The sequence below is a fragment of the Artemia sp. Qi Xiang Cuo genome, chromosome 9 (assembly GCF_049724085.1).
Source record: "Artemia sp. Qi Xiang Cuo chromosome 9, ASM4972408v1, whole genome shotgun sequence".
NCBI classification, from domain to species: domain Eukaryota; kingdom Metazoa; phylum Arthropoda; class Branchiopoda; order Anostraca; family Artemiidae; genus Artemia; species Artemia sp. Qi Xiang Cuo.
Genome location: NC_142802.1, coordinates 51,224,910 through 51,250,336, shown reverse-complemented (window position 1 = coordinate 51,250,336; position 25,427 = coordinate 51,224,910). Strand labels below are relative to the sequence as shown.

General features: G+C 33.8%; 1 protein-coding gene across 2 annotated transcripts in view; it reads right to left on the bottom strand.

The window, feature by feature from the left end:
* Ars2 (arsenic resistance protein 2) overlaps positions 1–25,427 on the bottom strand; it is a 73,903-nt gene that overhangs the window by 36,727 nt on the left and 11,749 nt on the right. For both annotated transcript variants that reach the window (XM_089094666.1, XM_089094667.1), the window contains exons 2-6: positions 17,897–18,004; positions 14,181–14,273; positions 10,736–10,912; positions 5,018–5,084; positions 3,660–3,780 (exon numbers count right to left, since the gene is read on the bottom strand). In XM_089094666.1, coding sequence (XP_088950792.1) covers positions 3,660–3,780; positions 5,018–5,084; positions 10,736–10,912; positions 14,181–14,273; positions 17,897–18,004 — 566 coding nt within the window. The remainder of the gene's footprint in view (positions 1–3,659; positions 3,781–5,017; positions 5,085–10,735; positions 10,913–14,180; positions 14,274–17,896; positions 18,005–25,427) is intronic.

Genomic DNA, 25,427 nt, shown 5'->3' with positions numbered 1-25,427 from the left:
AGATGACGTTCCAAATCATGGACTTTGAATATAGGAAAAACACAATGTAATTAAAATTCCACCTGCCAACGACTATGTGTTCAGTGAGTTATCACTCAATTATTCTTGGCTTAAATACTAAGTTTCGTGCGCCTATTTATTGCTTCCTTCGACACTTAAATTGGCAGTTTAGTAATTTGGATATTGTTTGCATGTTTGACCAGGCAATTTTTCTTATCTTTATACTTTTTTTTCATGAGAGAGCTCAGTTCTATATGCGGTATGGCTATCCCAGAACTTTCAATTCTGACTAAGTGAAAGACTATGAATTATGGTTGCAGCAGTAGCTGCAACCTAATAAAAAAAGACCCGCGGAAAATAGTAGCCAAAAGTAAAAAAAAAGGCTAGTGAGAAAAAATCGCCATTTGTAGCCGATTCAGGAATGGAAACTATTATTTAGATTGGTCTAAAAGTAAAATGTTATTTTGAAAACCTATTTATTGGAATTCCCAAAAATAGGCCCCAAAAAAGGCGCCGGGTCGAAAGGAAAAGTACACCATTGGAATCGGGATTGCCAAAAACCCTAAATAAGAAACATATAGCACCCTGGCTCGAACAACAAGGAAAACCACTATTTTGCATGGGTAGCAGTAATGTGTCCTATTTTTTATTTTTTTCTTCTTCACTGCTAGCAGGACACTGGAACATCATAAGAGAGCTGTTTAAAGGTTCATTTGGAAGGAAATTGCTATATCTAGTGCCTTTTGTAATAAACTAAATATAACATTTAATATAAAATACAATTTTTTCGTTTGACTCACAGTGGAGCAGCATAGATTATGCTAAAATATGAAAAAGAGAAGTAAAAGTTTTAGAGCTTGAGGGTTTGAAGGTAAGCGATAATAAAATAGTTTTGAAACTAGAGAAGGTATTGGTCTCCAAGTTATAAATCAACTTGAGGAAGAGTTTTTTTTTCTGTTTAGAGCTTCGAGCGCCAAAGAAGAAACTCTAGAAGAAGTAAAAAGAGTAGAGGATGTGGAAATTTTTAAAGAAAGCAGAAAACAAGTAGGCGGTTTTAGTTTTTACAAAGAATGCGATTAGTTTCCATGGAAAAGTGCCAGGCAGGAAAGCCATAATACATACTAAACAGTGTGTCTCAATTCCTAGGCAGGGTTTCAAATGTAAAAAGTTTGGTCCATATGACTGAAACTTGCTGGGAAATAGAAAACTGCCTGATCTATTCTGAGAACTTTAGAAATGTCACAAAAAAAACAACACAAAGACGTTCAAGTTACAATAACAAGCAAATAGCAAAGAATAACCTTGTGCAAAGACAATGCAAAAAAGCTGCGTTCTTAATAAAGATGGTTAAAACTAGGGCCGACCGATATTATCGGTCCGATATGAGGGCAAGTGTCATTATCGGATATCGGAAAAAAAATATTGGTTATCGGCCGATAATTTTTTTTAATGCACAACTTGTCCGAAAGATGGCACCAGATTTTCTAATATAATTTTGGCTTGTTCAGTCTTTGGGAGCGGAGCCACCAGCTAAGTCAGGTATTGTAAGGTGTGGAGGGGGGAGTTCCAAGGTGTTACCGCTGCTTGTCAACAACTTGGGAAATTTACCTATTTATCTTGGAAATTTAGCTTGTGCGTCTGCATTCGTCGGCATACTGGACAATTTCGTCTACAAATTCTTTATATCCCTCCTCCAAACTTAAAATTCTAGCTGCATCCCTGTATATCCAGTGTGCCTAGTATGGATTCGTTAGTAAGAGACCATATCATATGAATGTAAAGTAAAGTTTTCACATTAATATGTGAATGATTAAAATTATAAGTCCCGCTATTGAAATTTGGGTTTTGAATAATCAACTTCAATAAATATTCTTATTCGAACTGATTTTCGCTTCTTTCAATCAGATTTTCACATATTTGTATTTATGTAACTAAAACGGCTTCTCTAATAATATTTTTTTTATTTATCACTTCCGCAAATATCCACCATTTCGTTTGTGTGCTCAGAAGCTCCTGATCAGAAAAGGTAAAGAAAATCAAACAATTCTTGTAAATGGCCTAATTTTTTGAATCCACAGTGAATTATTGAGGCTGTTCTTTGGTGTATAATAGACCAGCATGGGGCTAAAACTTTCGGTAAGGTTTTTTTGGACGGGAGTTTAGAGACAAATTATATCGGTACGATGCCGACATATCGGTATCGGACCCCAAAAACCGTATCGGTCGGTCCCTAGTTAAAACTGCAGATAACCTATTACAACTTTAGATTAGCCTATTACACATTAAAACTACAGATTAACCTATTAGAGTGAATGTATATTATAATGATATTCATTCTAAAAGGACTTAGAATTGAATTTGCAAGAAAAGCGATTATTTCATTCAGAAAGAGCATAAAAAATGGCATCTATTGGCATGTTCAATTTATTTGTTGGTCAATAATATGAACAACAAAATATTTACCGAATTTTCTATCCTTTCAATTGAGTTGGTTGCAATCTGAATGTTCTTGATTACATTTTAAATATTTTGCATGCAATACATCCTAATTTAATTTATCTTCTCTTTCAGTGCTATATTATTTATGTACTTGTCATACCCCGGGCCATAAAATGTTTTATATGCTGAGAGATTGACCAAGGACCTTGAAATGCTATATTATTTATGTACTTGTCATACCCCGGGCCATAAAATGTTTTATATGCTGAGAGATTAACCAAGGACCTTGAAATGCTATATTATTTATGTACTTGTCATACCCCGGGCCATAAAATGTTTTATATGCTGAGAGATTGACCAAGGACCTTGAAATGCTATATTATTTATGTACTTGTCATACCCCGGGCCATAAAATGTTTTAAATGCTGAGAGATTGACCAAGGACCTTGAAATGCTAAAATATCGGAAGTTGTTCCCAAAACCTGTTTTGAATTTATAGACTCTTAAACCTTACCCAAAACATATAACGTACAGAATAGCAGTGACAAATTTCAGGCTGAGAACAGATAATTTTTAGATGGAGTTGAGTTCGGTCCCTCCTGTGTGTTGTTTACGGTGTATATGATGATGTGCGCCAGATTTTAATGCATTGTAGCAAATTTGAAAGACAATGGTTATAATTAAGTAGGCATACATTATGTAATTCAGCACCCTTTCTTAAGGTACATTTGGGGTTCAGCTGACTTAAAACTACTTAGAAATTTGACCAAATGATAAATTTGAAAAAAATATCTCAATTTGACGTTTTTGTTTCTTCATAGTAATTTTTATTCATCCTACATTCTGATGCTAATTTCATGGTGCCTACATTATTAGTGCTTGTCATAGTCTATTTTTAACTTTTTTTTGCGCTATTGGAAGGCAGTGGTGGTCTTTCTATAACTTTCGAATAGAAGACATGTGCTTGTCGCTTTCAAGAAAGCCGTTTTTTAAATCATTTTTTTTATATTATGTAGATATAATTTTAAAATCTATTTTCTAAGATATATACCATATGCCATATGGGCAGCGGGCAGCACAGCGGCCTAGACGCACCAATCAACAACAACAAACAACGACCCATCATGGCATACACTTTGGAATAATGATCAGAATTAGCTAACCTTGACGTAAAAATGGCCCTAACAAAATTAATTAAAGGCAGAAAAACAAGAAAATACCTTCAAGTTTAATAACAAATGCATCCAGAAACTTAACGATTTTCTCCGACTGATCAGCATCCAATGTGAATCCAGATATTCGGCCTTTTTCGAAAAAGTCCTTAAATGCTTCCACACGTTTCTAAAATACAGAAAATGTTGAAGACCCTCGGATAAAATAAATATAAAAAGTTAAATAGAAAAATAATGCAAGTATTTTTGAAAGCTTGGATACAAACTAAACATTTACAATTCTAAACCAAAAAGGTAACGATATTCAGACAAAAATGTCTAACAAATATTTGGATCCTATAATACATCAAATTTCAATAAAATTAACTACTGTGTGGCTTCAATTAAGTGTAAAGCTGTGTAACACGATCTAAGAAATCAACCAACTGCTTTTACAAATTAGAATCAGTGATACTCAAAAATACAAAAATACTCAATCGGTTCCAGTTCTTTGCTTCATACACAATAACTCTTTTGCCAAGGTCATCAAAATAAAAATATTTTAACCCCCTGTACTTAGGTGTATTCACTCCTGATTTTTTTTTTTTTTTTAGAATTCTTCTTTTGGTTGTTTGAAAATTATGAAATTTTAGGGTATTTCCATATTTTCATCAGCGTTGCCACGTTGAACCGTGACAATAAGTTAGAAAACCAATTAGCAAAATTTCACAACACACATCATCATCCCTAACTACAAAACAATCAGAGAACACCATTGTAGAGGTTTAAAGCTCTTATAGGAAAATATTTGGAGGGAGGGAAATACCTCAAAGGGTGTATTTTAATGCCAAAACATCCCGACTCTCATTGAACCTTCAGATAAACACAGAATTAGTTCTGAGGAGAGACGAGGGGAGGGTGGAGATCGAAATTAATATATAATCCACAGGGCCGTATCCAGGACCTTTGTTTGGGGATTTATTTTTTCAGAGGGAAGGAGGTACAAAAAAAAACTTTAAAAAATGCGTCAAATTTGAAATTGATATTTAATTCATCTTGATTTTTGGGAATATTTCTGGTCTATGCTGTTATTATGAAAGTAAACAGTAACATTAAACCCCAAAACGAGGTTCCTCAGAATGTCGATCATATGTCCTAAGGGGTAACAAGGACCAGATATTAAAAACGGTTTTAGAACAGGGGCTGGTTGGTCTCCAATCACTTTCGACTTATAAAGGAAGGACTAGAACTCTCAAAAAATATCCGTATGTTTCCCAATAGTAAACTCTATCTGCAAGTAATTGGAAACAGCTGGATTAGTTCTGTAATTAGATCTGCACTGTAATACTTGGGCATGACAGCAAATACTACTGATTGTGAAGAGTACATTTTGTTTATTGAAAAAAAAAAAAAAAAAAAAAACCTACATTTAAATTTGCCAATTGTTCCTCTTTTCTCTTGACACTTTCTTCGGGATGGTAACGTATTTTAAACCTAAATAAATAAATAAAATATATAGATAAATATACGTACATAATCCATCACTTCAATATTATAAATGGAAAGCAAAAAAAAAAAAACAAAAAAAAGAACACTGCAATCTGAAAACTAAGATTGCATTACTGAACCCCTACCCTCATTTTGTTTTTGCCCCGTTTACGGAATTTTAAGCTCAATTTCTACTGAGCAGTTCAGAAAAAAAAAATGGTTACTTTGGTTTTTCATTATAGCGACTCCTGTAAGTTGTGATGTAAATATCACACTTGAAGCACCGAGAGTAAATATTCGTAATTTTTAAATAAGGATCATAGAGACACCCAATCACGCTCTTCAGTTGAGCTCAATAAATCCAACTGACACGGTGGCGTCAATTTAAGGTATTTTCATGGGAAAATACCCTTTTTGGTATTTTCATTGAATTTTCTAAAAACAAGTTTACTCCTCTAGATATGAAATTTACATTTTGCCCCCGCCCACTAAATTTTCGTGACTTGACGCCACTGGACTAAAAAACTAGCCGTCGGTTTATTTTTGTATTTTAAAATTATTAGTAGTGACTAAAGAGTTTAGAACTAAAAATACATGAAGCACATTGTTATAGACAAGATGGTTAATAGGGAATTACTCAAATTTCTTAGACAGTGGCAAGAATTTCTCAGTTAACATTCATACGTTATTAAGGCTCCATAAATTTTTCGTATTGATAATAGGTTAAAATGAATTTGTCCATATATATATGTATATATATATATATATATATATATATATATATATATATATATATATATATATATATATATATATATATTATACTGCAAGTGTCTGGTTTTGTCAAAATGACTGTAATTAAAACATAAGGCAGCTTTTTACGTTGTTTTTACGCAGCAGTTTAATATTGGTTCTCAATACAGTTTACAATATATTTTTAAGACTCAGGGTTCTTATTTACTCTAGGTTCCTATTTTCAAAGTTGAAAATTCCTTTAGCAAATTGTCCAGAAAGCGACAAGAATTCCTCAGTTACAATTTCTACGTTATTAATACTCTATAAAACAAGATCTCGAAACTACTGCATTTTAGGCTTCTTTTTTTTAATTTCTCGCCTAAAAAATCACTTTTTGAGGCGTCAGACCCCTTCCCATAAAACATTAAAACCCACATAAGCGTAGCCCCTCTAAAGGTCTAACCAGTGTGTTCCTAAGAGTCTGGCAAAAATCAAAAGAAATACCAAAACAACACCAACACACAACGGAAATCCAAACAATCTTAAATATATATTTCAAGACTACCCCGCCACGTAATCACATATGAAACATGCTGCTTTTACGATTAACTTTTGAAATTATGGGTTTTTAAATGTAGTAGCGATAACACAAGCTTTCAGACACTGCAATGAGGTGGAAGGGCTAAACTCCCCTAAATTGGTAGAAACAAATATTTTCCTCATTGTTGCATTTTATTTTCATTTATCCTTTTCCCACGCTTTAGATAAACAAATACATATTTTCACACAACTCAGTCCCTTTAATGCCAATTCAAGAAAATATTAAAACCCTCTTAATAAACAATTCCAATTAGGAATATAATATAAATGCAGCCATCTTCTCAATCCTAGTTACAGCTATAACACACAGAATCCAAAATATATTTTTATGGTATTTTAGATACCCGCGTCATTTTCTATGTTTACCAGTATACCCTTAGAAGCAGCAGATATGTAGCCAAGCTATGATTTTTGAGAAATGAAAAACAAAATTTGAAAGGGAGGTGAGACAATTCCAATTAAATAGAAAAAAGAAAATTCCTAGAATCCATAACTTTACCTTGATGAAATCAGGCTTCACAAATTTAGTAGAGCAGAAGCACGAGAATCCCTGCATTGCGCGCAAGGGATCTCTGATATCATTTAGAATTAATTAATCACACAAACAAAAAAAACTTTGTGTTTCACAATTTTAATTTGTCTCACTTAAATCACCAGCAAGATATGATTCACAAGCAAAAGGTATTCCTAGTGGGAAAGAATGTAATTAGTAAAACCAGACAGGTTTTATTTCCTGCAAGAATCAAATTAAATTAAATAATGAAAAATATCATAAAAAAAGCCTGATCGTCCAAAACCAAACACATTCGATAGAAAAGACACATTTTTAAGTTACTAGTTTCTATAAACTAGTTACTAGTTTCTTGATACACCTTGGAGAAATAGAAGACATTCAGAGGTTTCTAAGAATTGTGAAGTCAATAGTCAAGTTAATAAAAACACTTACTAGCCTCTACAAATACAATGTGTTTTGATTTTGGGCGGACAATCTAGACCTATTTGCCATGACCATATCCAAGAATGTCTCTTGGGGGGGGGGGAGGGGAGGGGCATATAAGCAAATGAGTAATGCATCTCAGGCCCTTAAAGTTTCATGATTTCCCCATTATTACTAACTATGTTCCCATAATTTGCCTCTTTTTTTTTAGCTGTTTTGGCCGTATCTGATATGTATTTCAAATTACACACCTGAGTGGGGAGGGGGTTTCCAAATATACTTTACAGTCTGGACATGGCCATGTCTGAAGACGTATCTAAAATTGTGGATTGAAAGGAGTCCATTCAATAGGGGAATCAGATCTTTTAGTGGCTATTTCAAAAGGGGCCAAAATGTCCGCCAGTAAGACCAAAATATACGGGAACTTAATAAGAGAGAATATTTTAGCAGTTTAAAACAGATTTACTCAAAACCAAAGGTATTAATACCACTGACAATGCAGCACTTCCAAGTAGGACCAGAAAATCCCCCACAAGCAAAATTTCAATTTGTTTAAACATGGATTTTCCACTATTGGTCTAGTTTTATTTGGATTCAAGCTTGAACTATCCAAAAAAAAGGAGACCTACTTATAGTTTTGTTTCTATGGATTATGATACAGTTAGAGATTGGTTAGTATTGAGAACACAGGCCACCTAAAAAAAAATTAGGAAATTTTATCGTTAGCCTAATGTAAAAGTAAATAAGGGATAAAAATACGAACACTATTTTTACGTAAGTTTTATACATAATTTTGATTTTACCAAGCAACATTAGACGGTCTCGGTTACTTTCTTTTTAACTTGATTCCTTTCTTGTTAAGTTTTTTTTTTACAATCTTATTAAATCCCCTTCCCTCCAACTATTAGCCTTATAGGATGACCACAATCGAAAATACAAAATTAACTCCATAAAGCACTATACTTTTAATTAAAACAGTATCAACTTTTATTCACTTCTAGTTAACACAACATAAAATCTTCGTCTATTTTGTACACATTATTAGGAGATTCTTATCTCTTAAAGTGGGATATATTGGATGACCGTTAACGAATAATTAGCCGGCCTGAACTGTCTTATTTAACATTGCCTTATGTTATCTTAAGTTAGATTCCAGAGGCCTCCTTTCCTTGTAAATATAATATAAGCACCTGTAAGCGTGTATATCACCAAACTTGTGATTTAATGATACCAAACGTTCTTGTCACCCCCACTCCCCCTCAGGTGAAGATGTACTCTTCAAACAGGAACTGCAAAAATATGTAAAATGCTAATTTTTTAATCAGCATTCTGAAGAGAATAGAATTTCTAGATTAGGTAGTATACAGGAATTTATTTCAGAGGGGTAAACATTTTGGGGATATAAATTAAAAAAAGGCTAAAATTGCAATAGCCTCTGTTTAACGCGGGGATAATGTTAAAAGTACCAGTTTGGAAAGATTGAACAATTGGTAAAGACTTTGGGACTAATAACCACATGATGATGCAATTTTATTTTATTTTTTCATTGTTTGCAAATGGTTTGGCAGTTCACAGAAGAAATAAATGTTACATCAAAAAGAAGTTTTCACTTTTTGTACTTGAGATAACAACATTATAGGGAAAATAATGGTTTAAATACTGGGATTTGAATGAGAGAAATTAAAAAGTAAAGGTATATCCAAGTCAGAATCTACTAATGCACCTGGGCTGATAAATGTATACAGTTTGGAAAATACAAAGCAGTTTAGGAGGATAGTACAAAGTGCGAAGCTTTTAGAGGTTCATGTAGCAATTTTTTCCCCATATTTGCAATAACGCGGCTTGCTGGCAAACTACCTCACGGTGGATATAAGTATGTGCAAGTAAGGGCACTGTGGGTAATTAGCCCAGAGTGCCCTTACTTGTTTGATGCATTTTATTTTCTTCTTCTTGTTATGGTTGATTTTCTTGTTTCAAGTGTTACTTTCCTTTTTTTGCAACTCGGCTTTTTTTGGAGTTATACAAAAATTATAAAGTAACCTTGAAAGTCCCGAAAATTAGAACACTAATGCTAATTAAAATTAAGTGGGAATTAAGTCCTGAATTTCAGGACTTAGGACCAAATCCTAGAGTTCCCCGTATTAAGCAATTCTAACGAAAAACAATAAGAAAAAAAATGTAAAATTCTAGATTAGGGACTTTTGTTTATCCTGGAAAGCAGTTGAGTTAAGTGAGTGAAACTCTCTGGAGTGGATCCAAAGCCTCAGTGATTCCCCAAGAAGGTTTTGGAGTCCTTACCTCCATATCTTCCTCCTGTAAAGGGCACTGACCTTTGTGTTCTTTGTGTTGTAAAAGTGAAACCATGAGACATAGATCTACTCTCAAATGAGGCACAGCAAAATTTAATTGAACCTCATACATTTACTTGGTGTTGATTTAAACGGTTTTAAAGATTTGTAAATTTATTACTTAAATTTACAGAACTTTGATATGGCTTAAATCCTGCTAATAACAACTGGAATTGCATTTCAAAAACTAGTCTGAATGAAAAAGAGACCAAAAGCCCAAAATTAAGGAAAAATGTTTAATTTCCAAATTTAGATAGGTATAGAACACAATCGTCTAAGCCCTAGAAATAAGGAAAAGGTTGAGATAGTAGCTTGAAAACACCTTCCCTGGGTATATTTTAGGTCCTGGGTTAATTCCTGAAGGTTCAATTTAACTAACTTAACAACTTTCCAAGAAGCCCCTCAACTTGAATTCTAGCAAAAAAAAAAAAAAAAAACGGTGTATCTTATTTGGCCTCCTTTAAGTTGTGTTCGGCTCGCCTAGAACATGAATCCCTTTCCTAAAATACATACTTCTGGGGGAGGTCTCCCCTTTTTTGTGATAGAACTAGAGAACTTTTTACATACTAGCCACGAACTAAATTACAATATTTGTACTTATTTTAATTTAAAAAGACAAACAAGTTGAGCTAAAAATTTCGTCTTAAATGCTTTTAAACAACAGAAACTGCATGTAGACAGCGACCTTGTTATAGCACTAGGGTAATAATATGTTAATTTCTGCTTTTTTTATGATTTTATAAAGCAGTGGTTTGTTCATTTCTTTACTCGAGTTTTCCACTAGAGAAATATATCTTTCTTCCCTTTCTTGCCAAAAGCTACTTCTGGCCACACAACATATCAACAGCTACGGGAGAAAAAATATCTCAGTAATTCAGTTAGTTTTTTCCCCAATTCCTGTTTAACCCACTCAGTAAGAGAAAAAAACTATATTAAAAAAGCTTGGACAGATAAAATGGGAAAGATTATGAGAGTCTAAAAAAGCTAAAATAAAATAAATACTAGCTAAATTAGCCATTAAAATAAAAATATTTTACCATTCTTCGTCTTTGTGAGCGACAAAGAATTCATTTATCTGCTGCCTTCTGAATTCCAACTTATAGTCAGCATACTTGGTAATTGCTTCTTCATCAGAAATACTGTCGTCTTGAGCAGCCAAAAAAGCCTTAAAAGACATCATTGGAGGTTGTGTTGGAGTGTCATCATTAGCAGTTCTAAAGGGAAAGAAAAAATCTTAGAGACTACACAGTGTCCGCAAGGAAAATGACATTTAACGTACAAGGAAACAAATGGCTATGAGAAGATATTGTCTGTAGGAGGGGGTTAAATCATGAAATGGTTTCCTTGAGGCCAGAAGTTTTAGCCCAGAAAAAAAAGGAAAAACAGCAGTAAAAAGGGGGAGAAAGGGTAGGCTTTGTCATGGAGCGTTAGTGGTGGCCTGCACCATGCATCAATAGCATTTGGGCAATGCGTTGGTCAAACAAAATACATTAAAAGACAAAACATCCATCTCGACAAGAACTGCAACTTTGTTCTAATTTTAAGCATCTTTGGAGGAGTTGACTATGACATTTGTGTTTTTTTTGGGAGGAAGGGGAGGCAATTACCATTGTATGGATTACAAAAATACATATATGAAGTCTCTGTCTTAAATGGGTTATTTTCATGATTTTTTTACCTGGTCCAGACGCGTTATGGGCCCTGAGCTCCCAAAGGCATACTTTTTCGGTCATTGTGAGCAGTACTAAACTTTTGATATCATGCCATTGGGTCATAGGATCATGAGGTACATTGCACGATGAACCGGTTAGTTATCCTCTGATTGAAATTGTCCTTTGAAAAAGGCACAAAAACTTCTCAATTTATTTCAATTTATAACTGGGATTTATTTTACAATATACATAAAAAACAAACAAACAAAATACCCCCAGAAGCAAGCTTGTGCGGGGGTAATCCCTTCTAGACACATAAAAAATCATAATAACAAAATAAGACTTCTAACTTCTAACTTCTAACTTGCTATCAAATGAGGCTTTTCTTCAGTAGAAACCATCCTTTCTTTTATGGTAGGGCCAGAAACAAAAGATATTTCATGGGAGACATATAGCTCTTTACCAAGTCTAGGCTAACGTGCACTCTGATTCACTTTCCTTTTTGCTGGTGGCGCAGCAATGGTTTCAAATTTTTAAGGATAGTCTTCATATATTTTCCAATCCGGTTCTGATATATTCCAAAGAAAAGAGGTTTACAATAAACACCGAGAAATCAGTAACTAATAACATTTAAGAATAACAAAAGTTAACAATGTGAACTCTAATTATAGAGGAAAGGATATTAAAGTTATTTGTTTATTACTATAGGAATTTTGAAAACCGAGGTACTATATGCAGAAATTTAATTACTTATAAGCTGATCGACATTGTACAACAAAATGGAAAACACATAAATGAAATGACTAACAAAGAATAATAATTGAGATATAATAAAGAGGAAAGAATAAAGGAGACGTTCAGTCATTTTTGGGACAAGGCCCAAACTTATTAAAGGAATATTTTGCATTCGTTTGCAGGACTTGAAAATGCAATTATTTGAAATGAACACATTTAAGAAAGATAAAAATAATACGATTTAGCTTCCACATTTCTTCTCTAAATATCGCTAAGGCAATGGGGGACATAATTTCTAATAGTGTTTTTGATTAATAGGTGATGTACATATTGATCCTTGCATTTACTTCTTGTTTTAAGTAGGCTACTGTTTTTATGTCTGAAAGTTTTATGGGTCACAGTTAATATTTATGATACATTTTTGTAAAGGCCTGGGTTGCCTTTGTGTTTATTAAATTAAAAAAAAAACAAGTTTTTTTAACGGAAAGTAAGGAGCGACGTTAAAACTTAAAACGAACAGAAATTATTCCTTATATGAAAGGGGCTGTCCCCTCCTCAACGCCCCGCTCTTTACGCTAAAGTTTTTTATTGTTTAAAATAAATAGAGTCTTTACTTTAGCGTAAAGAGAGAGGCGTTGAGGAGGGGACAGCCCCTTTCATATCGGAATAATTTCTGTTCGTTTTAAGTTTTAACGTCGCTCCTTACTTTCAGTCAAAAAAACTTGTTTTTTTTATTTAATTTTTGAACGTTTTTGAAGTAATGCAGGTTTTGATTTTGGCTCACCATACATGAATAATTAAAACAAAATTTACATATTAATTTTACTTTTATTAGGTTAAATGGTATTCTCGAAAGTTGTTTAAACTTATTTACGAACGTTTTTATTAGTAATAAATATACGTAACTTACTAATTAACTTACGTAAGGAACCCTCTATATTCAATTATTTTTACTACGTATATTAGGGGGTTCGCCCCCTAGTCAATACCTCGCTCTTTACGCTAAAGTCCGAATTTTGTTCCAAAAATTCTTTAAAAATAACCCCTTAATCACAAAGGCCGTTAATTAGAATAAATAGCTCTTATAAAATTATTAAACAATCTTTGGCTTAAAGAGCGAGGTATTGACTAGGGGGCGAACCCAATCATATACTTAATATCTTCTGTTCGTTTTAAGTTTGGATGCTGTTCCTTACTTTCAGTTGAAAAACTTGTTTTTTTAAATTTAATTTCTGATTTTTTTTTTTTAATAATGCTGAGAAATCCGGCGCCCCATTCAAAGCAATGTCCCTTACCCCATGGAAAAATCCTCTCACACAACCCCCGACCCACCACCAGAAAAAATCTCCCCTGAAAATGTCTGTATACTTCCCAATAACCAATACTAGATGTTAATTGGGTAAAGTTTATAACTTTCAGCCCTCCCCCCGGGGCCTTTGGGGGATTAAGTCATCCTAAAAGACATAGTTACCATATTTTCGACCATGCTGAACAAAATGGCTATCTCAAAATTTTGATTGGGTGACTTTGGGAAAAAAAGAGCGTGGGAGGGGGCCTAGTTGCACTCCATTTTTTTGGGTTACTTAAAAAGGGAACTATAACTTTTAGTTTCAGTTCCAATGAGCCCTCTCACGATATTCTATGACCACCCCTGGGAAAAAAAAAACACAAAAAAAAAACAAACAAATAAACACGCATCCGTGGTCTTTCTTCTTGCAAAAAATACAAAATTCCACATTCTTGCAGATAGGAGCTTGAAACCTCTACAGTAGGGTTCTCTGATACGCTGAATCTGATGGTGTGGTTTTCATTAAGGTTTTAGAACTTTTAGGGGCCTTTCCCCCTTTTTTCGAAAATCAGCCAAATTTTCTCAGGCATAACTTTTGATCGGTAGGACTAAACTTGATGAAACTTATATATTTGAAATCAGAATTAAAATCTGATTCTTTTGATGTATCTATTTGTATAAAAATCCCGTTTTTTAGAGTTTTGGTTACTATTAAGCCGGGTCGCTCCTTACCTACTGTTCGTTACAACGAACTGTTTGATAGATTATAGTATATACATGTTCAAAACAAGGAATTTCAAAACTTACGATCTAGACGTAGAACTTTGGAAGGAAGACGAATACGATTCCTGACCATACGAGCTAAAACCTGAAGATCCATAATCATGGCGACGATCGTCCCTTAAAAGTGAATGTAAATACATTAAAAGAAGTTTAATAGGTGAATAAGTAAAAAAATGGAACTAGAAATGCAGGAAACAGGCATTTGCGTAGGAGTTTATTTCAAAGATGCAGAATCTCAGGAGGAGGGAGGTGGGGGTAATTTCTTGGCAACAACAACAAAAAGTCAATTAAAGAATTTGCTGAGCAGACTGCACAAAAGAGATACCCTTTCTTCAAGCATAGGTGACATTCAATGAACAAGAGCTTTGAACTGAGAATATTATCTTGATATATATATATATATATATATATATATATATATATATATATATATATATATATATATATATATATATATAGAAAAAAAATTATGTCTCAAGCCATCATAGATAGTTGTACAAAATCCAACATAAATTTTTACGTCCCAAGCAAAGAAGGGCGTGCAAAGAAGAAGAATGTTAGAGGGATCAAAGGCACAAGAACCCAACTTAAGGGCTCCTATCAGGCATATTGAAACTCATTGCATGACTATGATCTCGACTAAGTCTGACATGTCAACTATTCGTAAAACATCTTAGCTGTTTAAATTTTGTACTTAGCCCAAATAGCCTTAATTTGTAACCACCAAGCCAAGAAACCTTAGACAGCAAGTCTACAAGCCGTAAATATCAACGCTGGTGAAATTAAAAAAACAGGAAAGGGGGAGGGGTACTGACTCTTACTGTCATCGATTCACCTTAAATGGTAATTAGCCCTCTCCCCTTATACCCAGAGTAATTTCTGCCCATTTCGTTTTAACATTGCTCCTTATCTGCATCTGAAAAGAAAAACTTGTCTTTTTATAATTATAAATTCAGCTAGCTTTTTTTTTATTTTCCATGTAAATATAATTATCCTCAGCTGGCAGGAACATGGGCCCAAGGACCCTATTTAGGGCGCTCCTATTATACAGTTTGGGTCCCTCCATTACTGTGATTGCCCTGTCTTGATTTTGAACACTTACATTACCCACTGAGGCTCGAATTTGTTACCAGCAAGCCAGACACTCTTGAATACCATAATTCAAAAACCTAGAAAAAGGAGGAGGGGGAATATTTTTCTTTATTTGATTTGTGCATACCCTGGGGTTGCTTCTCGAGACACTTTTTGACCATCCAATCAAAATGGGTGTCATAAATCTTAATCCAATACCATGTAGAATTACGGGGAGGGTACATGGTGTACTGAAAGAGCGACAGGTCACCAAAAGATTCCTTCTGGCTCTGAAAGAGGAAACTGGAGGCTATGATTTGTAATCAAGAGCACAGCCCCCCCCCCTTTGGTTTCTACAACTATCCATTCATTATCGAAAGACCAGGAAATAAAGTGCATTGCTTTTTACTACATCAACACTACTGCATTGACTGGTTCATTTAAAAGAAATTTCCAAAAAAATAAATAAAACCTTAAACAAGCAGACATAAAGCGCACAATAAGTTGTGAAAAAAAGTGATGAGTCCCATTTTTTGGCCTCAGACACGAACTCAAAAACATAAAAAACGAGTTGTGATACATTTAGGTAATCATTCACAAAATTTTGTGAACTTTAGTGATATCCTCACCAGCTTCTTAATTCATCAACATGAGAAGGGATGAGTTTGGCAAAAGACAAAAACCCGAGAGTATTAATACCTTACCCTCCTATTAGCAGAAATTATGTCTTTATCACCCGAAAAGTAAGACCTTGATAGTTTAATGACTAAAAACAGGTTATATAATTAGTAGGTTTCAATAGTGTTACTTTTCTATTATATCAAATTGCTTCCATAAGAAAAAAACATTTGCAGGCACAATCTTTCTCACTTGACTTATTTAAAGTAAAGTATTTTTGTTATCATTATTATTATTCATTGGAAACCCATGATCACCCTGGCATCCTGGCATTTCCATTGAATTGTCGGACAGAATAGAGGCAGTACAAAAAAGGTGCCTAAGAATTATCTTCAATGAGGGTAAAGTACCTTATATTTCCCTTCTTAGGAGAGCTAATCTTGTCACCCTTAAGGAAAGGAAAGCAAAAAATACCTTGCGTTTTGCTAACAATGCCCTTCATAACCCTCGAACAACTCCCCTTTTCCCCCGTCAATATTCACCCCTTCGACCCCGCCTCCCGCGTTCTGTGTCAACAAAAATCCCCCTTCTCGCCCCAATACAAGTTTGCACGGAAAGATGTAGAAGAACCTTTATTCCATATATAGTTGACATTTTCAATCCCTGAATCTCCGCTGCCCCCCCCCCCCCTCACTCGCTCCTTACCTCATAGCTATTAATTTAATGCCCATTTTGAAATTTTGTGGGTTTTATATTTTTTTTTGTTAGTCACCAACTAACTTATTTTTTCTTTTTTTTTTGCTGACGTTTGATGTTGTTATATTTTTGCTGACAACATTTGCCTTCTAATTTTATGAATTTACTTTGTACATTGTTTTTGTTTTTAACGTTTTTACGTATTTGACATTGACCCTTTCATAATTTTCTGTTGTTGTTTGATTGTTTGTTTTTGTTGTTCTTTTTTCGCTGCATTTGACGCTAAAGTGCGAATTCGACCCTTTTGGGCTTGTGATAGCCATTTTTCAGCAATAAATCTTATCTTATCTTATCTAAAAAGAAAATAATAAAGCACTGCAAAAAACAAAAGCAAAAGTGCACTATAAACTACAATGTAACTAGTGTAGAAAAAGTTGGGTCCAATCATGTTTTGAAATCTTTCAGCTGTGTTTCTCTTTAAGTTTAGCAACATCTATAGTAGGATCTGCTATATGAAGACTATTGATGAACTTTGAACTGCTTGTCCAAATTGGATATCTCAGTAGTTATTTAGCAAAATGGAAGAAAGTGGAGCAGATTTTCAATTTATCAGCATTTGCAAGAAAGAGAAGCATTTTTGTTTTCAAATACAAGCAAAGAGCAACCCTAAACTCAAAATGGGTAGGACTTAACTGAAACTATAAGACTTTTCCATCCCTTAAGCCCCTAATCATACAGTGAAAATGTTGCTTCTATTTTACCGAGAACAAAACCTTTTTGGACACCTTTGTGGATAACATGGAAACACTGATATTTTGGGGAAAATTACCAAAAAAACAGCAATCAATCATTTTTTTTAATAGCAATAAATATCGAACGCATATGACCGATTGGTCGAACGCGTCAAACCCCAAACAACAATAAATATTCAGAAGTCAAATGGGCAATTTAAAGACCTCTACTGCTGTCAATTAGCCTTGAAGGGTAATTGGCCCCACCTTTTCAAAACTTTTTTTTTTTTTATTATTATTTTTCCTTTTCCTTTTCAAAACGTTTTTTTCCTTTTCAAAACGTTAGGGAATTTCTTTTATTGATTAAAAAAAGCTCTTTATAATATTGCAGTTACTCCTACTGGCATGATTACACCAGCATTTTGTTTAGTTAATAACACTCCAATAAGCAAAATGTTACCACAAAAGAAATTTTATTTTATTATTTTTTATGATTCTTTGACTAACGTATAACTTAAGGCATTTCTAATATAGTAGTCCAAAAAAAGACTGTTTTAGACTACAAGTGCTGTCTTTTTTAGAAGAAGAAGAAGTTGCACAATTTCGAATGCAATTCATTCTTACCAGTCTCCTCTTTGTCTCTTTGACGGGTGATAATCTTGGCTGTAAGCTGGACTATGCCTGTCTCTTCCTCTATATATATCTCGTGGGTCTGGTCTCCTGCTTGAGTACCTACAAAAATCAGATGTGTTACTGCACAAAAATTAATATTATCCTTATCAAATTCCAACAACAGAAACAAGTTTGCAAGAGCATTAGTTATTAAAGCAACAATGGAGTTATTGTTGATGGTAAGCTGAAATTCCACAACAACAGTGAAGGGCAGGAACTAAAGCTAAATGAAAATCAAGTCTTGATAGACTGAATGTGTGTGCACCTATGTGAAATATACAACTATCTAGAGTAGCTGAAAAATAGCTATAAAGTCAAATTAAACAAAAGGATGTTTTAAATTATGAAACACGATAAACATAAAGAAAAGGAAAAATGCATACATTTTTAAATCTTGGAGAAGAAGGCTGTACCTGAAGGAGTAGGTTTCAAAACAGATTTTTTTTTTTTTTTAACATTTCCCACAGGCCAATCTGATCAGGGACCACTGCAAAGGAGACCACGTGCCACTGCAAAGGTTCTGTCATAACTTTTAGAGTCTAGGATCTTCAGAGTAGTCTCAGAGATAGACTTTATCAGAGGCAATGCACTAGCGCTGCCTTAGTAAAGAGCCAACTGCAATCTATGCATTCCCCTCCCCATAACCAGTCTGTAGGGACAGCAGGAATCAGGCGGAAAAAATATCATTTGAAATGGTTTTGGATCAAAACTCCTGAGCTATATACAAAAGTTTGCTGACTTTTTGCTCCTTTTTTCAAATATGTTTTATTTGGTGCTGTGAACCAATGGCTGATGAAAAAAAGTAAAAAAAATACACAAAACAATTCAAACCAACAAAATCAGCAAACTTTTCTATAAGGAAGACTTTGAGCCACTGGGACATTTAATTTTTAAACTTTATTGATTGCAAACAGTTTTAGCTGCAATTGTAAATCTGCCTCAATAACATGGACAACTACAAGGATCCAATATCATTTGTGTTTACAATGGCATTGGATAGAAATTTTGACATAGGAACTCCATTGAGTAAGAATGAAAAGTCTAACAGGTGTACTTCCAGGGTATACATGACCCCTGTAGTCCAAGGGGCAGTGGCCCTACATTCAGTGAGTAACCCATTGTTCATGATAGCTTTTTGTAGCAATATAAATCATCAGCATGCTAATTGATGATTTTTAATACAAAATGAGTACATACCATTATTTTTTAAACAAAAAGCTGTCTCTATTTTTTAATTTTGGTGTAAGATTATTTTGATTTTTTTTTTCTTTTAATATAACTACTGTGTGCTTACTGTTTTTTGGTGAAAACAAATAAATACTTACTGAAAGATTTAAAATAGTTAAATGTACTTATATTTTATGACATTATAATTCTTAGAAATAAGTATAACAGCAAATTTTATATCAGGTTTTCTTCCCACCCACAAATGCTGATATTTCAATCTGCCTTCCTTTGGATGTAAGGTCCACATGTAATCTTACTTGTTGAATCCCAAATACTAGATAAGGATTTCCCACATAATATAATGGGCCTGGATTTTGTTTCTTCTTCTTTCAAATATAATTACATTCTACACCTTAAACTGCTAATCTTTGTGACCTTACATCTCATTAAGAGAGCTTGGATGAAAACCCACGTAAAATTAGCTTCATTTTCAATTTACTAGCCCAGTTAGTATGTAATTATTCAAGATTGTTAGGAATTAAGGAAAGATATAATTAATTTTTTCTAAGACTTTTATTACATAGCATCTGTGGAAACTGGTAATTCCAAAATGTTTGTACTATTTTAGTTTATCTTATTTTTTTTTTACAAAACATTATATCAAAAACTGCTTGCTTCATTCCATTCAAATAAATTTCTATTGATTTTATTTTCAGAGTAACTTCCAGCAAAATCTGCATCCCAGTCCCACCTACTGAATCAAGACTTGATTCATCATGTCAATTTAAAAAAAAAGAACATCTTTTGTGCATAGCCTAGAATAATATCCAGTCACTATGGGAATGGGATGCACTTAAACCAAAACCAACTTAAAATCAATAATACAAAAATAAAAAAAAATTGTAAAGTGATGAAATAAGAAATTTTTTAGTATAAAGCTTTGTTCAGAGAAGGGTGTAAACTAGATTATTACCAGAATGTTTGCTGTAAAATCATGTAATCAATAAATCTGTTTTCAGTTTTGAGATAAACCGAAAGATGCAGTATCAAACATTAATATTCCAAGATTACATTTAAGTTAACGTTGTCCCCAAGTGATGAAAAACCAATGGAATTTTCTGGACTCTAAAGATCCAGGAGCAGAGACACTTAAGTAGTCTATCTTTAAATTTGGACACTCAGTAAACTATTGGAGTCGGGTACTAAGTTATTGTTGCTGATTTTGTGTTCATACAAAATTCCTCAATCCACAACAACCAAAGTCCTGAAGCAGTCACAATCAGTTGGGTCATCCTAAGGAGTAGATTTACCTAATCATATATTATAGGACATAATTCAAATAGGAACAGAGAAAGTATGCCAATTAATTCCCTATTCAATACTCTTTCCAACTCTATTAATTACTTGCATTTGGAATTGTGTTCCAGTCCTCCTTCCCTCCCCCTTCGCCCCCCAAAAAAGGCCATATAAAACAGTAACTCTAGAGATGTTTTGATTAATTTGCTAGCTAAAACTAGTAATACTCCTAGATGCACTTTTTAATGTCCTTGCCAAATATACTAAATGGCTACAATTGAAAATTCAATTTTGAACCCTTAATGTCAAATTTTGCTCTTTTTTTGGCTAGTAGGACTAAGGGAACACTTCACAATTTATTAATCTTTTAATTTCAGCATTTTATGGCTGAGTTTGAAACAAAAGTTAAAACAAACAAAATAAGTAAAAGAAATAAAAAAGAAGCTTAAATAGGTTCTAAAAGAGGTCCAAGATGGTCAATCACTTTGATCAAAAAATTATGTCAATAAATTGATGTGTGCTTCAATCAATTCTTCAATCTTGACCAAAGCTAATTTCAACTTTACTTTTAACACACAGCCAGATTTTTAGTTTCAGTTCAGAGTTGGGTAGTGAAGTGTCTACTGCATGTGAAATGTAGTCTAATGCTGCAATTTCAAGCTTTTGATAAAAAGCAATTTCAATCTGATCTCTGATGAATGCAAGGTCATTGTAGAACCACAGGGAAGGTTGTGGGATATCATCCTCTGACTGTCCAGACTGCTTTTTCTGTTCAATTTGCTATAAACTTGCAGTTAAAATTTATTCTTAAAACATTAGTTTTCTTTTTTAGTTTGGAAACTGTATAATCTGGTTTCAATGTCTTTACTGCCTGTGATATCCTGTCAAATGCTGCACTTTTCTTATTTCAGTTATAATAGTTTCTACTTTTGACTTTCCATAACTCAGAATGATCTTAGTATAACTCTATTAATAAACAGATGAACTTGTGTTCTGTATTTTTGCTTACTTCTGATGTTTTCTTGGCACATGGCTGATGCGATATTTGAACAAAACTAGTCTAGACAGTCAATCACCCTTGTTAACTGCTTGAGTCATTCAAACTTTCCATCAATCACCATCAATGCTTGACTCCATGGGTGCCCATAAGGGGTGGAAAAAACTTTTTCCACAAGATAAGTTTTTCAAAGAAAAGTAAAGAGCGCCATTACACCAAAATGGGCAGAAATAAAGTAAAATAATCTTCCAAGCGTAAAACTACCCCGAATCACTATAAAAAAATAAATGAAACTCAAAACAAACATAAATTAGAATAAATTGCCAAGTCAAACTCAAAACTGCTGCTGCTAATTCTATGCCTGCTAACCCAAGTAATTCTGCCACTGCTACGCCTGAGATTCAAACAGATATTACTAGTTTGAAGAAAATGGCGAAGTCCATTGAAGAAAATGTCTTTAAATCCCTGCTTACTACTGTTACAAAGAGCATTCAGTCACAAGTTCAATTCCTTGGTCTGCCTATGAAAGGTGAAAAAGTTGACCTTAATTTGGCAGTAAATGACCTGATGTCAGGCTCCATCCAGGAAGACATTAAACCGATGGTCAGTACACAGCTTCAAGCAATGGACTTTTCTGGTAAAATTGCAGACATTGAAAAAAGCTTGCTGATCATGTTGCTGCTCAAACTGATCAACTTAAGCAGCAAGAATTAAAAAATCAATTCATTGTATTTGGATTACCTGAGGATACTACATTTGACAACCCTGAACCTAAGTTTTTGTCACTTTGCCAAGATAAGTTTCCTGGTATTAGTCTTTTGAACAGTGACATTGTGTTTGTGAAACGTATTGGAAAACGAGTTGGTAATAAAAATCGACCAGTTATTATTGAGTTCTGCAACCTGAGAGCACGTTTCTTGCTTCTTAAAAATAAGAAGGACCTGAAAGGATCTGGTGTAGTCATTAACGAGCCTTTGACTAAACATAGGCTTACCTTACTTTCACAAGCTAAAGCTCATTGTGGCAGGAATAATGCATGGGCTGTAAATGGTGATATTTTTATTAAAAGTGGAAGTAGGGTACTCAAAATATCATCCATTGGTGACATTAATGCCCTTCCTGTTTTGCAAGAATCTTTTGCCTGTATTGTTTCAGAATGACTAGTGCTGCTTAACATAACTCTTCTCTTTACAACAAAATTTCATCTGCTTAGTTATTTTTTTTTTTTTTTATTTATTTTTTTTTTTTTTTTTTTTTTTTTTTTTGGCATGTTCTTTTCCAATTGTCATCAAAATTATTACATGCAGTTTGTTTTTTTAACTTATTTTCCATGCTGTATTCTTCCTGTCCCCACTAATTTAGCTTTATCTGTTTCACCACTTTTCCTAAAATTGGGTAATGAAAATGGATGATACTCAAGATTCTTTTTGTCTCCTAACTAAACTTTCTCTTTTAATTTCAGTGTGTTTTGATTCACCTTTTGTTTCTAGTGATGATAGTGAAAATGATCCTCTGTTAAAATCTCTTCATCAGTCTGATTGTTGTTACCATTCTATCAACATTACTTTGAAAAAAAGCTGCCCTCAATATCTTCTGTTAAAAACTTTAATCTGTTTACTTTGAATGTGCAAGGTTTAAGGTACAAATGGGATTATGTTCAGCAATATATTGGTGGTATCGACTGCCCTTATGATGTAGTAGGTCTCACAGAGACCTGGCTGTCTTCAAGTGATGATATGTCTGCGTATGACATACCAGGTTTTACTGCATACCACTCAACTAGATCTCTAACTAAGTGCTCTGGTGGTATATCCCTGTTTGTCAGAAGTAATCTTAATGTTGTGAGACGTACAGACCTTGAGATGATTTGTAAATAATAGAAGTGTGTATGCATTGATTGTTGACCTGTCATGTGATACAGTAAGTTGTGACACTATTTGTTTATTTTATAAGCCTCCACCTTTCCCAATTGCAAAATTTTCTGAACTAATTGATGAAATGTACTCAGTTGATAAGCTTGCTTCAAGAAATGTTTTTATGCTTGGAGACTTTACCTACAGTTTATTGAAAATTGGGTGTGATAATGAGTCTGACCGTTTTTTTTAATCTACTTCTTCCTCTGGCCTTCTTCCTTGCATTTTCTTTCCTACTCGTGTTGATTCAGTCAGATCTTCTGCAACTCTGATTGACAACAATTTTCTGTCTTCTAAAAATGATATTAAATTTTCCTCTGCTATAATTTTCTCTGATCTTTCTGACCATTTTCAAATTTATTGTTCTGTTCCCAAATTATAATGCTGAGCCAAGAGGATAACAGAGGTGAGTCTTATTCAAGAATTTATAGTCAGAGCAATGTTCATAACCTTATGTCTAATCTTAGTGCTAGTGATTTGTGTTCAGTAATGAATTCTGAAGATTTTAATAGGGCTTAAGCCTCATTAATGAGTCGGCTGCAAACATTAATTGAAAAAAAAAATTCCACTAGTAAATATAAACCCAAAATGCCTTGGATGTCTCCTAGTCTTGTAAGATCAACAATGCAGAAGTCAGAGCTTTTTAAGTTGCAAAAACCTTGATCCTGATGATTTATCAAAGTATAAGCATTATAAGAATGTATTAACATCAACAATTAGACTAGCTAAGAAGAATTATTTTTTGTTGAAAATTCAGGAATGCAAAGGTAATTTACAGAAAGTTTGGAGTGTAGTTAATGAAGCTTTATCTCGTAGGAAACAATCAAAGAAACAGCCTACTGCCTTCAATAATTCAGATAGTTCAACTATTGAAAAAGCAGCTGTACCTAGTGCCTTCAACTCTTACTTTACCACCCTACCAACTGTTAAGACCCCCTCCTTTCCTATACTAGGTAAATCTTCACCAGCTGAGAGAAGTATTTTTCTAAATCCTTGTTCAAGCATAGAGATCTGTAATTTTATCTCTTCTTTAAGTAGTAGTAGCACAGCTGATGTGCTTCGACTAACAAGCCATGTGTTTAAGTTTGTTTCTTCTTGTATTGTTGAGACTCTTACCCATATTTTTAATCTATCTATTTCAAAAGGTGTATGCCCTGATTCGTTTAAAATTGCAAAAGTACTCCCTCTTTTTAAGAAGGGTGACCCCAGCTTAGTGTCAAATTATAGACCTATATCAATTTTCCCACTTTTCTCGAAATTACTTGGAAAAGTTGTGCATAAGAGGCTTTGTTCATTTCTGTCTACTGGTGCTTCAATTGGAAGCGGTTCTGTTCTGTCTGATCACCAGTATGGCTTCCGACCTAAACTCTCTACTGCATGTTCTCTAGTTGACGTTACAGAATTTGTGTGTGTTAACATAGACAAGGGTCATGTGTTCTAGGACTATTCCTTGATTTTTATAAAGCTTTCAACATAGTAGATCATTCAACATAGTAGATCTACTTTTAGTTCAGAGAATTGCCTTTGAATGGTTTAAATCTTACCTGTCTAATAGATCTCAGTTTGTGTGTTATGACGGGAAATATTCTGATCTAGCTTCGGTTTCTAAAAGGGTACCTCAAGGCTGTTTTGGGACTACTTATGGGTCGTATGTGGACTATTAATCGTTCTCTATCACCCGACCTCTAGGCACATATCCTTTATTTAGAAGACAATATCAATTTTTTGGTGGTTGCTAATGATCAAATCTCTATGGTTGATAAGGCTCGGGTTCTACTTAACTATATGCATGAATGGTGTGAGCAGAACAGGATGCTGTTGAATAGCTCTAAGAGTAGTATTATTCATTTTCGAACCCCATACCACATGTCTGAACCTTCCCCAACAAGCTTTGTTTTTTATGGTACTGATATAATTCCCCAGTGCTCTTGTGTTAAACTTCTTGGCGTGCACGTTGATTGTTTTCTTTCTTTCAAACTCATATTTCCTATACACATTCTATAATTTCTCGTCAAGTGTCTATGCTTCATTGTGCCAATCAATTTCTTCCTCCTGATGAAATGCTTTCTCTTTACTATGCATTTGTCCTTCCTTGTCTTTCTTATTGCTG